The sequence below is a fragment of the Astyanax mexicanus genome, chromosome 6 (assembly GCF_023375975.1).
Source record: "Astyanax mexicanus isolate ESR-SI-001 chromosome 6, AstMex3_surface, whole genome shotgun sequence".
NCBI lineage: Eukaryota > Metazoa > Chordata > Actinopteri > Characiformes > Acestrorhamphidae > Astyanax > Astyanax mexicanus.
Window position 1 is genome coordinate 24,668,158 of NC_064413.1, and position 16,990 is coordinate 24,685,147.

General features: G+C 37.2%; 1 protein-coding gene across 3 annotated transcripts in view; it reads right to left on the reverse strand.

The window, feature by feature from the left end:
* Nucleotides 1-2,132: 2,132 nt before the first annotated feature.
* The window catches only part of scn5lab (sodium channel, voltage gated, type V-like, alpha b), a 205,894-nt gene continuing 191,036 nt past the window's right edge, over nt 2,133-16,990 (reverse strand). For all 3 annotated transcript variants that reach the window (XM_049480059.1, XM_022673864.2, XM_049480060.1), the window contains 6 exons: nt 16,462-16,734; nt 15,603-15,656; nt 14,785-14,922; nt 13,680-13,784; nt 10,073-10,343; nt 2,133-8,039 (listed from right to left, as the gene is read on the reverse strand). In XM_049480059.1, coding sequence (XP_049336016.1) covers nt 6,799-8,039; nt 10,073-10,343; nt 13,680-13,784; nt 14,785-14,922; nt 15,603-15,656; nt 16,462-16,734 — 2,082 coding nt within the window. In that variant the 3' untranslated portion in view covers nt 2,133-6,798. The remainder of the gene's footprint in view (nt 8,040-10,072; nt 10,344-13,679; nt 13,785-14,784; nt 14,923-15,602; nt 15,657-16,461; nt 16,735-16,990) is intronic.

The following is a 16,990-nucleotide window of genomic DNA, read 5'->3' on the forward strand; positions in this document are numbered from 1 at the left end:
TAAGCAGTTTATATGCTACCATGTTCTGTAGCATGTATATAAATGCTGAGGTAGAACAGTTAACCTCTATGTAAGTTTACAGCAGGAGGAAATGAACTAAGGCTACGTTTATATTACCTGGCTTAAGTGATTCAAATCTAAATTGTTGCTCAATGTGGATCAGATCTGATTTTTTCATGGCTGTTTTTTTTTTTGTCACTCTCATATGTGGTCCTTAATCGGATACATATCCAATCCATAAACATGCGAGATGACTGTGAACATTCAAATCAGAATTCATTTTATGCACTTTTATGCATGCATTACCTGCTTCTCTCTCATACCAACAACACATACCAACACACTCTTGGTGCAGCTGTGCAGCTATAGCTGTAAAAACAGCAAAAGCAAACCGCCTGGCCTTTTTTCACTTCCTTGACCTGAGCATGAACTTCAGACCAGCTGTTTACTCTCCACTCCAGCAAAAGATGCTCCACATATGAGCTGCTAACGCATCCATTTCCCTTTATAAAGCTAAAAGTCATATCTCAAATATTATGTTTTTTGTTGTTGAAGGCGACATTTTGTTAAAGAAGGCAACGTTTATACGCGCATCAATGTGAGGCATTTCAGGGACAGATTTGTTCACATTACACACAGATACAAATCACTTACATTTGTGAATGAGAACCATCAAGATTCCTAAATCCGACCTGAGGAAAAAATCGGATTTGAATAATGTGGCTTGTAATGTGAACAAGTGACTTTGGGGGAGAGTTCATTATTTAGGGTATCAGGTGCAGGAGCTTAAATCGTGAAAACTGAACAACTCACTAGTCCTCTAATTGAACAGGGGCTTAAGTGAATGGAGGTTTTCGCTTGCATGTTCATAAGATGTTATAATATATTAAAATTGCCAAATTATAAAACCTTTATTGGGCCCTTAAAATAATGCGATTTAAAAAATATGATAATTGAGATTGTACATCTTTACATATAGAAGCTGCAGTGTGAATCTCAATAGATAGACATGTGTTTCTGCAAATAATTCTTTTGTGTGGCAGTGATTTTCATATTTTATACTTTTTTCTTAACTGAAATACAAGGAGGTTGTTTTTGCACCGTGTTTAATATAATAGCTGCATGTAAGGTTGAAGGGCAAATCTGTAAATGTAAAGAAAACAATATATTGTGCATCACTTTAAATGGTGCTGTTTGCTTATAATAAAAATAATAAATAATAATAAAAACTGTTTATTACTGTTTATGTTTAAGTTATTTAGCAAGTAAAAATTGTACGCATTACTGAAATTTGCTTAAATATTTGAAGAATATAGAGTTTTTTGGTTTTTTTACAATATTGCCCAGCCCTAGCCCTCACTTTCAAAACTAACATTTCATACTAAAACCTTTTTAACTTTATTCCGATACATTCACCATAAAATACATTGACACCTGCAATTGTTTTTATTTAATTAATGTCAAAAAAGTGAAAATCATTTGTTTTGTGAGGGGGGAAAAGATTATATGGATTTTTCTTATTTATTAATTTATTTTACACATTTAAAAAAAAAAGACTTTTCTATAAACCCACCTGGCAAAGAAAGTATATTGCAGAATCATGTGGATGAGTAAATAAAAGTTGCTAAAATATGCAAAAATAATGGCAGATTTTAGTAATATTTTAAACTCATGAAAATAAATAGAAATTGCTGAAAATATTTATTCGTTTCCAGCAGAGGATTTGTTACATTGATTTAACTTAGAAATTCAAACATGTGGGCCTTAACATTTTCATCGACTGTAATTAATAGAACGCAGCTGATATTGCTCATTTCCACTCTGCCGGCAAACAATGAATCTTGGGATATGATGGCTGGAAAGGGATTAACCCATTGGATCCCTGGTTGCTATGGAAAAGGAGGACACATTTCATGTATAATCACACCCCTAATTACTAACATAACTCATGTAAACTAGCTGTGCAGTGGTGTTTGTGCTGGAGTCCATTTAGCACAGAAGTAAAGAAGTACAGCGCAGTGGCTGGAGGATATCAGTTACTAATGCAGATAGAGATACAGATAGATTCAGATCCAGCTTGAAGTACTTGATAGAACAGCCATTGATAATAAGAAAAATTAAAATGAGACATCTTCAAAAAGACCAGAATGAATCCTATTGTTTATTTTACTATAGATATACATGTTCTAATTGGCAACAGTGCTTTTTTTTCTTCAAAATCCCCCCTCCCCCCACAACTCAAACCTCTTGAGTCAGGTGTGAAAGTGTCCTGATTGTGAGGACTACAGCTGACAATCTCCTTTGCGTTTCTTTTTTAGTTTTTATTTCAAACTAACAATCAAAAAAAGGGAGGTCCCACAGTTGAGCTTTACAAATGTGAAACCTTGCTTTGAAACAAAAGAACATAGAACTTTGTCATATTGCAGCATGCACATCCTAACAGTGTAAAAAATAAATAAGTCAATAAATAAACAGGCACAAAATGATTTGAGGGTCAAAATGTCTCATCATTCTCTTGCCTCGAGGACACTCTAAAAATACGTCTAAACCCCAAATGCTGACTCCGGCCTTGATTTGGTCATCTCTATTGGCTAATGGATAACTTTTTTTTTTTTCTTTTTTTTTTTGGGAGCCTGACCGTAGATCAGTACCTCAGAGTTTCAACAGACAAAACATTTTTGCACCCTTAACCAGTAGCAGAATTCTCCTATAACTTGCTCATTAAATTTTCATAGAAAAAACTGAAAACAAACAAAAAAGAAAACAAAGAAACAAAGCAGTGTAGCAAATTCTACCATTTATAAAATACACCTGCTTTGAGATAACTGATATTTGTACATTATTTATATATATATATTTATATATGCAAAGCATAGACAAAAATATGCCTTTTAGTTCCTGTTTCTGCTCATGTATTGCACAAACTGGTATCTTTTGAAAACATACAGTAGATAGAAAAGTGTCCCTGTGCTTAATTTGCAGGTGATAGAATACATATTGTGTGAAACCCCTGTTTATCAGGATTTTAGAGGGGGGGTCAAGGCAAACATATAGAATGTGGACAGAGTCATTTGGTACATTCTATCTATGTACATGTGCTGAGGGGGTGTTGTGAGTTCTGGTCAACATTCAAATACCACAAATACCAAATATCTAAGATCCAAATAGAAGATTTTCTTATAAGATAATTGATCAAATTGTAAATGCCATCTGATTTTATTCTGGCAATGTTTTTTTTTTTTCCCGGTGAACAAACACTCTCTTTTAACTGGCCATGGACACTGAACCTAATGCCCGGCAGATTGTGTGCCAGCGTGGACGCAACATGAAATCTAGGGAGTTCCAAATTATAACAAAAACTATCCATCAATTGAATTCTGGTGATTTTTTTTTTTTTTTGTGTTTAGGCTATTAGTGCCTAGGAAACAACAAAAGGAGTATACAGTAATTCAGTATACTGTGCTGCTGTAATTATACTGCATGTTTTATGCTTTTTTGTGTCCAAATACTAAGAAATTCATGTATTTGCCCTTTCTCTCCTGTTCTTTCTAAAGTAATTGGACTAGACTCTTTGGTTTTGTAAGCAGGTCGAGAGAGAGAGATGCTAAGCGCTCAACAGAAGGGGGCCTTAGATCCCCCTCTCTGAACGTCAAACCAAATCTGCTCTGCTTCCACCACATAGAACCCATCTGGAGTTATTAGATCAAGCAACTAACAGCAATGGCCTCTGCCTCATCCCCCCAACATAGAAGCAGCAGCACTGTATGGCATGTTGAAAAATGGACACACACACACACACTCAGAGACTCAAGAGACTACCTTACAGGCACTCAGCAGATTGAGACACACACACTCTACAGGCAAACACACAACTTTTTTTTTCTGTGTAATATATGGCTCCTCTCCTGTGCAAAAGTAATTTCACCAAAGGCAGCTTCATCACGAGAAATCCAGTTGCGATGGATGTTTTCCTCCTTTTAGCTTTGTGTAAGTGGTGGACAGATGCTAGCTAGTAGTGCTGTGGTGTTGTACAGATCTGAGAACAGGACGTGCCTGCGTCAGTAGCCACATTATCCCACTACAGTTTCCACCCCACAAACTGCTTTATTCATTTACTCAGTCCAGGGTGTTTCTTATAGAACAAATATGCAGAGTACTGGGCACTGTTTGTAGAATAAATAGAAAAAAAATGTAGAAATGTAATGCAAGCAATCCCCATATGCATCTGTGTAAATTCTGTCCATCAAAAACATAAGCTCTAACATAAGCTCTTGTTCTTGGTGTTTCTGGCTTGTTTTGATCTTACAAAATACAATAGTAGTAAATAGCAGTGTTAATTTTGTAAAAAAAAAAAATGATATCTGGTGTTCGCTTGAATTTAATGTGTGATGACTTAACTCTGGTTACAGCCCTTTACCTTAAAACAATCGATGTACCATGGTGGTGTACAGCTTTGAGAGAAGTACAAATTAAGGCGATGTTTCAGTTTCTCTGATGTTGGGGTCATTAGATTTAGATTTTTATGTTTAGATTATTTTTTGTGCTGTTAAACATGTTGGCGGGTCATTTTTAACTTGTAAGAAAACACAAGCATTAATCGAATTTCTTTAGAATGATCGTAGATGTTAGGTGTCAGGTGTTGATAGATATTTTTGGTATTTTCTTGCATATTCCAGTATTTTGAGCATAAAGTGTCTGTTTTCCGGACAGACAATAAAGCCTAGTCAGAGATAGATTTTTCTTTAAATGGAAAATCTTTATTTAAAATGCTCTGTAGTCCAAGACTAGGCTTAAATCTAATAGGCCTATAGCAATTAATGAATTTGGTTCCATCGCTGTCTGATGTAACATCTAATGCTGCATTCTTATGCTAGTTGAAAGTTCCTAATTATTTGTATGTCCTATTTAAATGCTTTGTAGTTGCCACAACAAAAACGGCGGCTCCAACAGAGTCAGTATGCTCTGGTGTGGTATTACATAAATGCACACAGATTACAGATAAAAAAACATAATGGGCAATTTACAGCAGCTGCACTGTTAAAAATGATGAGTAATAATACGTACCATCTAATACTTCTGAATTTGTGTATTATCAAAACTGTGTCATTTTCAAGTTGTGAACTTTTTTTTTTTTTTTTACTATCTTTCCATTTTTTTTTTACCATCATTCCAATCGCACATGAATGCAGCATTAGTACACTGCAGAAATAAGACCTCACTGGCTTTTTATGTGGAGATGTTTACTCATGGACTAGCTCGTACCCCGTTGACAATGAGGTTTGCTTGTATTACAAATCTGAATGAGTGGAAGTGATTCAAATTCAGACCAAAAGCACTAAAAACTACTTTTGTCCACCACATTAAACAGTGACTGGAATATAAATGCTAATATAGCGATTAGAATAATCATCATCATCATCAAGTCTTAAACAGGTTTACTGTGCCTTTTAAAGGTGAGGACTCTGTTGCAGTGGTGAAGAAGGGGGAAAAACAGGATTTAAGTTCTACCAGGCACAGTTGGGGTCTATTGCTACAAAAAACAGCCCTTCAACAAACCTGCTCATGCACCTGACCTGAAAGACGTACTCGGGTGGATTCATCTCTTAATGAGTCTGAGATACAAAACAGATGTGCTGCAATGCTTTGTAGAAAGTAGAAGCGAGGGAGACTGCAAGACGTTCCCCTTTTAAGAGGTGAGGCAGACATAGACAATAGAAGTGGCGTTTTTTTTGTTTTTAGTACACATTTAAGTCAATATATTTAGATTTTACCTAAAAGTACCAAATTATTGCTGAACTCAGTAGGTGCAAAATAAGTGTTTTTTTTTTTTTTTCTTCAGCCATAAAAAGAAAAGAAGTGGTCATCTCAAAATGATGCAGTTTCAACATGCAAAAGAAAGAAATCAAGAAATAGGCTAGATGTTTAAACGTGTAGCATGTGGGAAACATTGAAAAGAATGTACAGTTTTTTTTGGTAGCCGTTAGTTAATAAAGACAGATGTTGTACACAAGACGGTTGCTGAGGCATGTCTGATTGTCTTTTACTAGTCTAGATTACACCATCCTGTAATCAGACCAGGCTATTAATAAGAGATCGCTTGTAGAAATGGGAAAAGAAAGAAAGAAACAAATAAACAAACAAAAAACAGCTACACAACTGACAACAGAAATCAAATCAATGTCAAACCGATATTCCGACCCATCCTCTTGCTCCCCTTCTCATCGCTAGTGACACAACCTGGACAGAGGTAATTTTCATACTTAACTGTATCAAAAACGTGTTTAAAAATATGATCGACTGATATAACATGAACAAGGCTATATACCACTATTGTCATACTCTTGCCTCTTCTACTTAATGTGAAAGCTATTGTCAGAAGGAAATCACACCAATTTAAGTAAGACCTTTAATGAACTCAGACGGTCAGGCATACTTTGTAAATGTTGATAAACTGTATTTCTTTCAGTCTAACATATGGTTATTACATCTGTGATATAACTGCAGGGACTGCTGCAGAATCTCGCTCATGCATATAAACTGTGAAGCAAAGTTGACGTGAGCTGTCTACGTGATTTACACTTCCCCTTGTATATTCAAACAAAACGTGAACCACAAGAGAATTAAAAAACATCAACTTGTCCTACAAAAACCTTCTCGCAGTCTTGATGTCACGTGTGTCACTTCTGCATCAAGACTGAGTTTCGTGTGTTTTGTTTGAGCTATGTTACATTCTGTAAACAAAAGAAAAAAAGAAAATAAAGTCTGAAATAAAGTCTGAAAGAGCATTTCTGATTAACGTTACAGAAACGTCTCGCGGTCTCTGTCAGGTTCTGGATACGATTTGCTCAGGTCACTATTCCTGGAGTCTGGAATTAGAGCTTGGAAAAGTTCACTAGTGGCTCTTGTCACACTGTCGTAAGACGGCGGCGAGGAGGTGGAGGACAGATCCTCTACCTCTACCTCCACCTCAGGTCCGTAATTCTCCTTCATCAGGGAGGCTATGAGTCCTTCTTTCTCGGGCGGACTTTCGTCCTCTTTGGCAGCTCCGTCGGAGTTGATCTGTCGATATATAAACGAAGCTTGCTTCAGCTGCCTCCGTACTAGATGCCTTCTGTAGGCCCTCTGTATAATGACAGCTGAAACCTCCTCCTGCTTCCGTCTCAGCGTTGTGGTGATGGGTTCATATGAGATTTTGGAGGGATTAGCCATCATGAACTTCTCCTCCATCTGCTGCTTCAGAGCGTCCATTTCTCCTGACTCACCCAGCACACGCTTGGTGAAGGCAAATAAGATGTCCAGGCAGTGAATCTTATCACCGCTCACCATGGGCAGGTCCATGGAAATCAGCTTGATTTTGTTGGGCTTGGCAATACGCAGCGGCTCGGACAGCGTGTCGGCAAAATCCGAGAGCTTGGCGTACTCTATGAACTGCGTGGCCTCTGGGTCGAATTTCTCCCAAACCTCGTAGAACATTTCAAAATCGTCCTCACTCAGAGGCTCGGTGCTCTCCTCTGTGGCCACGCTGAAGTTCTCCAGAATGATGGCAATGTACATGTTGACCACAATGAGAAAAGAAATGATGATGTAAGTAACAAAGAAGGTGATGCCCACTGAGGGATTCCCACAGTTGCCTCGAGCATTTGTGCCAGTGTGTGGGATGTTGGGGTCACACTCCTCAGGTGAGTTATTCAGAATGGGACCGAGCAGACTGTCCCAGCCCGCTGATGTCGTTATCTGGAACAGGCAGATCATGCTGTTGCCAAACGTCTCAAAGTTGAACATGTCGTCGATTCCACTTTGCTTCTTCACATAGGCAAAGTTTGCCATGCCGAAAATGGCGTAAATGAACATGACCAGGAAGAGTAGAAGACCTATATTGAAGAGTGCCGGTAATGACATCATTAAGGCAAAGAGTAACGTTCTGATTCCTTTAGCTCCCCGAATGAGGCGAAGGATGCGTCCTATTCGGGCCAGGCGGATCACTCGGAAAAGCGTGGGCGACACAAAGTACTTCTCGATGATATCCGCCAGGACAATACCTGCAAGAAGAAAAAGAGTCATCAGTATTTGAAATACATGTAAACAACTGTAGTCAACTCTGTTAATATGTGTCTGATTACGCGTAATCTCTCTGTACTGTCAATTCCCAAACTGACATATTGCAAACAACTCAAACTGTCCAACTGTAGCCAAACACACAATCACCCCTGTCAAGCAACTGATGATTTACACGGTGCTAACACACTCAGCCTTCCCCGGACTGTTAAACTGCGCCTTTTCTGATTTGTGATCCTCTCTCCATAGACTAAACGTGGGTGGGGGTGTTTAGTTTGACCCACACTATTGCCCACTTGAAATATGGACAAGAAATGCACTGGGCTGCTCAGCCATACGTCAGCCTTCCGGTTTCCCGGGCTAACAACCGTCAGATGGCTCAAACCTCAATCACTGCCCAATCACCTGCGCTGACAGGCTTGATTGCTGCAATTACCTTCACCTTAACTGAGGCACCCCTTTTTCAGGGATGGTCACTCCATCTGCGGCTAACCCTTTGGCTTTGTTCATTCCCTCATCAGGGACATGTGGAGCATCCACTCTCAAAGCTGGCCAGGGCTTATTACTTAAGCATGGTCTGCCCCTTTCTTGTTAGATATAGTGCTGCACGATTGCATTGAAGGTAGACCTTGATAAGTCAAGCCAAGGGTATGGTGGCTTCACTGTAAATCTTCTCGGCGGGGCTAATGAAGAGGTTTTTCCAGCCTATTGGGGGATTCCTTTGTGGCTGTGGTTAGCTGATACAGAAGACGTGATTATTATTATTATGATTAAACAAGCCTGAGCAGCATTAATTACATGAATGAATTACACTGTATTCAGCTTCTCTACAAATGATGTGAATATGTGGTATAGGGATGTTCAGGAGAAGATGTCTTGGTAATTTTGTGAACTAATTTAAAAAAAAAAAACTGAAGCCAAAACCTTGAGGACCAAGATTTAACTATTGATAAAGTAGCCCCGTCACAATAATTACAGTATTTATTCATTTATTTACAGTATATGGACATAACCCAATTATTTTTGCTGACCTTGATATTACCCATAGTGCGTATTAGGCGAAAGGAGCTCATTAACTTGAATAAACCAGTACGTTGAATTTAACAGCAGTGTTTTTATTAGTTTGGTAACATTTACAATAAGGGTCATAATTAAGTTAAATGTAAAATGTTTAGATAAGTCTTAACTAAACATTATTAGGCCAAGTCCCACCCCAACTCAACCTATCTCACCCAATCCCACCCTAACTCAACTCATCCCGCTTCGGCCCACCCCAGCCCACCCAATCCCACCCCAGCCCACCCAATCCCACCCCAACCCCACCCCAATCCCACCCCAACCCCACCCCAACCCCACCCCAATCCCACCCCAACCCCACCCCAACCCCACCCCAACCCCACCCCAACCCCACCCCAACCCACCCCAATCCCACCCCACCTATTATATAGTTATAATATATAGTTTTCGTTAATATATTGAATAAGCAGTTGTTATCCTTTTAGGAAGAACAGGGCTGCTATTATAATAAAATATTAATGCTTTTACACTCAGCAAACATTTTTTTTATTTTCTATGGCTACGAATGCAGTTAAATTAAAAAAATAGTTCAGAAGCTGTGTAACCAAAACTTGCTTCCCTTCTAGAGTAAAGTAAACACATTAAATTTCTATCTGATGATGTTTATTTTATATTATTTTTAAAGCATCTATCTGCTGAGGCTGATATTGCTGATATCATTATGTATTCCTAAATATAACCTTAATATGCTTTTATATTTTCAGACATGAACACTCAGACAATTGATCTTCAAAGCTCAGACTATGGCTCCTCTCAGTTTAAATCAATTCTCTGCTGAAATCCTTTTTTTATACCTGGAATCTGGCCCAATATATTGCTACTGGTTTTAGCTATCAGTGAGAAAGTTTTCTCATTACCAGTACAGACATAGTAGAGACAGAGTTCTACACTGAATTTCATGACGTCATGCAGTGTTGCCTTTTGTGTATAATTCACTTACCCACTATGGAAAGGATGACCACCACAAAGTCAAAGATGTTCCAGCTGACAGTGAAGAAATAGCAGCGCAGGGCGATGAGCTTGATGATGCACTCAGTGGTGAAGATGACAATAAAAGCCAGGTTGATGTTGTACAGGATCATCTCCATGCGAGGGGACTGTTCATCTGTCTCCACCATCATGGTCACCATGTTGAGGAGGATAAGCAGCATGATCATGATGTCGAAGGCCTGTTTTGACACCAAGTCAAAGAAGAATCCTTGCAATGGATTCTAAAGAGAGAAAAGTTTCATTAATGTAACAGTTTCATTTAAAGCAAGGCATCATGATTACATGAAGTCATGCAGATGATAAACTGACCTTGAATATTAGCTGAATTGGTATAAACTAATTCTAAAGCTTATTACCTAATCTAAATCTGTGTAAGCTGTCACCAAAACTGCATAATGTATAGTGTTTTAATTAGTAATGCTGCTGCCTAGAAACTGAGATTAATACAATGTCATCAATGAGTTTGAATTTGTGCACATTTTAAACAGTAAATTACGTCACATGTTAAGCCTTTAACATTTTGATTAAAGGTTTGGTAGAGCATATTTTACATATCTTAAGGTGTTGAACTGAACTCAACCTGATTGTACCATCTCTACCAAGTTTTCATCCATTAATCACTTCATACATGTTGATTTTTTAAGGTAAACATAATTTACAACATATAGAGCTCTGGAATTAATTAAGAGACAACTTCAGTTTCTGAATTAATATCTCTGATGTTGCTATGTATAGGTAAATGTTCGAGTCAAATGAACAGTGTTGTTTTATTTTATAAACTATGAACAACATTTCTCCCAAATTCCAAATAAAAATATTGTCATTTAGAGCATTTATTAGCAGAAAATGAGAAATGGCTGAAATAACAAAAAAGATGCAGAGCTTTCAGACCTCAAATAATGCAAAGAAAACAAGTTAATATTCGTAAAGATTTAAGAGTTTAGAAATCAATATTGGTGGAATAACCCTGGTTTTTTATCACAGTTTTCATGCGTCTTGGCATGTTCTCCTCCACCAGTCTTACACACTGCTTTTGGATAACTTTATGCCTTTACTCCTGGTGCAAAAATTCAAGCAGTTCAGTTTGGTTTGATGGCTTTTGATCATCCATCTTCCTCTTGATTATATTTCAGAGGTTTTCAATTTGGTAAAATCAAAGAAACCCGTCATTTTTAAGTGGTCTCTTATTTTTTCTAGAGCTGTAGTTTCAATGTTTTTGATAAATGTAATTATGTAACTTTTTATATTATTTTTATTTTGTATTTGTGGTTTGTTTTCTGGTTTTGCCACAACGATTCATAGAGATGCATATTTTTTTTTTTCATTATTTTTATTGAACTGAACAGGTATTCGAAAGACAAGCATCAAATGACATTTTTTACATTATAATTTCCCCCCCAAAAAAACAAACAACCAACCAGAAAAAAACACCCTACACTATCAACCCCACCACCAATCCCCTATACCCAACAGCTGCCTTATGGGGTGAGGATGTTAAAGAGTTCAACCAAAACTTAATAGTGCATAAAAGGGACCATGATGGAACAAAAACAACAATATTATAATTTTTATACGTATATGATTATAATGTGTTGTTTGCGTTATATATGTTTTGTCTGTTAAACCCGAGGAAAAATTGCAGCTATTGAGAGAGCAGCTAATAGGGGTGCAAATAAAACAATAAAAACAATAGTAATATAAAAAAATATTCAACATCTAATCCAACAAATGTTAGAACTGCTAAGTTAGCTGTGCAGTGGGGGCTTCTCGCCTGATCATGGACAGCTGGAGTTTGTTAAGGAGTGCCTGCAGCATAAAGCCTGTCTCTCTCTAGCGTAGAGGAAAGAGAGAGAGAGAGAGAGAGAACACACTGGCCTCTCAGCCTCATGCACAGAAGAGTGAGACTGTAAGGGGTCAGAGAGGGTTCTCTGAAGCTGTACGCCTCTATACAGTTTAGGTCCATGGTTGCACTTGTGTGTGAATAAAGCAATTTGCTCACACACGCTGATGTTTGTGTGAGTGTCTCTGAGCTCTCATTAGGCTCTCCTGTCAGCGTGGCGTGGCACTTCCCCTGGGTGCGTGATCCAACTGTGCCTCAGCTTCAGCTCAAGAACAGATGACCTGATATTCTCTGGAGGAATTCTCTGATACAGAGCACAACTCTCACTTCCCTCTACAAGAAGTAGCAAAGCATTCAGGTCCAGCTGCAGGAAAGCATCCTCAAACCATCACTACCACTACCACCACCATGCTTTACAGCAGCTGCTATAAAGTCCTTTGGAAATAGTGTCTCTCTCTGCAAAAGCTTTACTTCAGGTTCATCTGCCCAGTTGTTGTTTTTTTCTGACGGTTAAGACACATACTCTGAGAGAGGCCTGCTGTTCTTTACATATTGTTCTTATTCTTTTTCTCACTTTAAGTACTGTACAGTTTGTTCTTGGAGAAAGTATTGTGTGTGTTAAATAAGTGTCAATGATCTGCCACACTCTGATACATTTAATCAGACTTAATTTAAAAATGTGCAGAACATCAGAACAATGTATTTCAGAACAATGTATGTGTTCTTATTTTATGTTCTATGATTTTATTCATGTATTAAATACAATACCAGTCAATGTTTTGGTACACTCCTTTTCATTTAATGTTATTATAAAGAAAAAAAAAAACATTGTAAATGAATATTTAATACATCAAAGCTAACAAGCAACACATGAATTTATGTAAACAAGCCAAAATACAGCGCAGGAAAAAAATAAGAGACCACTTAAAAATGAGTATTTTTTTATTTTACCAAATTGGAAGATGGATGATCACAAGCCATCAAACCTGAGCTGAACTGCTTGAATTTTTGCACTATGAGTGGCATACATTTATCCAAAAGCAGTGTGTAAGACTGGTGGAGGAAAACCTGCCAAGATGCATAAAAACTGTGATTAAATACCAAAGTTATTCCACCAAATATTAATTTCTGAACTCTTTCTGAAAACTTTATTTTAGTATAATAAATGCTCTAAATTACAATATTTTTGGGAGAAATGTTTCCAGTTTATAGAATAAAACAACAATGTTCATTTTACTCAAACATATACCTATAAATAGCAAAATCAGAGAAACTGATTCAGAAACTGAAGTGCTCTCTTATTTTTTTCAGGGGCTGTAGGTTTCATACTTTAGATGCTTCATGACGTAGAACCTAGAACAGTTCTCCAACTGTCTTAACAGTGTTCTAGAAGTGCTGAGCTCTTGTTAACTACTTTTTCTTCACTCTGCGCTGCAACTCGTCCCAAACCACCTGAGCTGGGTTTGTATTTTAGGTGATTGTAAAGGACAAACACGTTGTTGTCTTCTACCTACAGTAATTGTATATTTGTTCCTTCATAGTTGATAAGTCTTTTTTTATTAATCTACATTGTAGTAAATAATACAAATAAATCACAAATATTAATGAGAATGTGTGTCCAAATCTTTGACTGGGACTGTATATTATGTTCAAAATAATACTTATTATTACACAGATTTTACAGATGTATTTGTTATGGTAACAGATAACAACTCACCAAAGGCCTGGGAATTGGCTTCTGAGGTTTTTTTGATCCAAGCTTCTTCATGGCATTATAATACTTTTTTTGTTCTTCAGTCATGAAAATGTCCTGCCCACCTAAGTACACAAGAACTTAACTGTTATTTATGGAACCAAGTGACAAAATGATATTGAACTATAACTTCAATTCCAAAAAAGTTAGAGACACTGTAAAATATAAATATAAAATGAACGCAATGATTTGCAACTCTCATATGCCCTATCTAGATGGAATTAGTTTCTCAGGGGGTCCTGGGATCATTTCTCTTTTATGGGGGGTCCTCTGTGACTTTATTTCTTCCTCTGAGTAAATTACAGGCTAAATTATTACCTACTGTTTTTTGCTGAACTTCGTGGTCCTCCGATAATTTTAGTCCCATCTGGATCCACAGGTCTGACTTTCGTCACCTCATGATGAATAAAATATCTATTTGTCCACTGCCACGCACTGTAATTACACTTTGGCCACGCATTTCCACGGAGATCCACGTAAACACAACAGTGAGTGAAAATGGAGGAGCTACTGAACATGATGTCATGTGACCGAAAACGCCAAAATAAAATTCACTGGTCCTCCTGTTTTTTCAATTGCAGTCCGGATGCAGAAGTTTTATCACCAAGCAGAAGTGTGAAATATTTTTCACAGATGTCCCCCTAATAAACTAATCCCATCCGGACACAGCAAAACATAGTACCATCATCTGATATGTGTTCTATTTCAATAAAAATAATTACTCATTTAGAACCTGATACCAGCAACACATCTCTAAAAAGTCTGGATGGGCAACAAAAGGTTAGTAGGTTTATTAGGAATTGGAACTAATATAAACAAACAGCTGCTTGTTTTTCATGAAATGGTAAAATGTCTCACTTTTAATATCTGATATGATTCTATTATAAAATATAGAATATAATTATCACTTTGTTTTTTTTGGGGTTTTTTTACATTTATTTACATTTTACACAGTGTTCCAACTTTTCTGAAATTAAGGTTGTATTTCATAATCTTACTCTGTGCTTAAACCAAATGTTAGATTAAAGCACAATCTTGCTTCCCTGATAAGAACAGTAAAAATACTTATCTTTCGTTTCTGTTGGTTGAAGTTGTCGATGATCACACCGATGAACAAATTAAGGGTGAAGAATGATCCAAAGATGATGAAGATAACGAAATACAGGTACATGTAGAGGTTGACCTCCTTCACTGGCTGCTCCTCCACCTGTTGAGATAAATAGTGAGTAAAAGTGTCATTTCTGTTTTATCTCCAACAGATTACATCATTTTTATTCTACAAAACAATAACATAATAGCAAAAGTATAAAGTGATCAGTGATAAAAGCCTAAATAATGAACAATAAAACTAAAACCTGCATAAAATACAGGTACATTTAAACTGAAATCAAAATGCTGTATGAGTTTTAGAGAAATTAGTAGCTTTAATATGACAATTTTTAAAAAGATTTTGTTAACAGTTATCTTACATATACAGCTCTGGAAAAATATAAGAGACCTCTGAATTATAATCAAAAGGAAGATGGATGATCACAAGCCATCAAACCAAATTTTTTGCACCAGGAGTAAAGGCATCAAGTTAAACAGTTAACAGTGTGTAAGACTGGTGGAGGAGAACATACCAAGATGCTTGAAAACTGTGATTAAAAACCAGGGTTATTCCACCAAATATTGATTCCTGAACTTTATGAATATGAACTTGTTTTCTTTGCATTATTTATAAATAGCACAATCAAAGAAACTAATTCAGAAACTAAAGTGTTTTCCAGAGCTGTATTTAGATTTCACTTTCTTAAAATGCAGTGTTATTATTAGTAATGAGCAGATAAAGAAAATAAAATAACATCCAGAATGCAAATAAAGGTTCAAAAATAACTGCACACTTACAGCTCGTGAATCCACTGCTGCATACATGATCTCCATCCAGCCTTTAAAAGTGGCCTGGGCAGAGACACAAACACACGTTTATCTTTTGACTGCTGTTTTGACACATGTACATCATTTAAGATATAACTCTGCACTTATTTTCTATTTATACTGTACAGATGACATACTTTACTTCACCTCTTTTAATTATGTACATAAGTAAACTACTGATTATTTTCTATCATGATAAATATGCTGCAAACAAGATCCACTGTAAATGAGGTGGTAAAGGACAAATATAAGCTTTTATTCTAACTGATGTATTTGTTGAATTCAGAAAAAGTATAGCTATAAAATAAAGATATAAAATAAGGGGAGTCCTCTTTTAAACCAAGCTTAGCGTGCTTATCAGCAAAAAATCACTACAGATGGTCTTTTTTTGCCCTGGTTATCAGTAATTACAGGCCTTTTGTGAATGGCCCAGGACAGACTATTTCTAGATGCAAATGGAAGGTTTGTATTGAGTGAAGTCAGAAGAAGGTGATGGAAAGGAGCTAAGTGACTTGTTGCTAGGCTACCGCACCAACTAAGTTAAAATGAAGAACGAAGTGCATGCACTCTCGCTGAGAACAAAATTCTGTATAATGGCCCCAGCGGCAGCTAAAAATAAAGTTCCGCTGACTTGTTGATTGATTCGTACTCACGGACAGACAGAGGTGGGCAGTGAAAAAAGTAGGAAACAGAAAGAAATAAAGAAAAAAAAAAGAAGTTTCATACTGAGTGCTGTGTGTGTGTGTGTGTGTGTGTGTGTGTGTGTGTGTGTGTGTGTGTGTGGTGAGGGGAGTAAGAATGAAGGTGAAAAAATAAAAGTCACACTCACCACTTGAAGCAGAGCGAGGTAGCCTGCGCCCACGTTGTCGAAGTTGACTTTGACTTTAGACCAGTAGTACTGCGTGTCGTTCATGGCCAGGCACTCCGTCTTGTTGTTGATGTGCGAGGCGTTGTAGACGAAGCCCGTGCGGTTGAGGCAGCGGCCGAATTTACCAGCAAACAAATTCACTCCCATGATGCTGAAGATGAGCCAGAAGATGAGGCACACCAGCAGGACGTTCATGATGGAGGGGATGGCCCCGATCAGAGCGTTCACCACCACCTGGTTTCCATGGATACAAACACCTATCAGAGACTTGTGACATTCACTCTGCCCGTCTATTCTGGACTGGCTGTAAATTATCTCTCTTAGCTCTTCTTCGTTTGTTCTGAATCTACCCAGATGTGTAAGCACCATCCTCTGTTCAAATCATCAACAAAGACAGTTAAATCTATTTAATTCCAAAGCAAAGAAACCAAATCTAAGTAATGATTATACTCTTCAAAATTAAAGGTGTTACACAGTTTGTTTTTAGTTA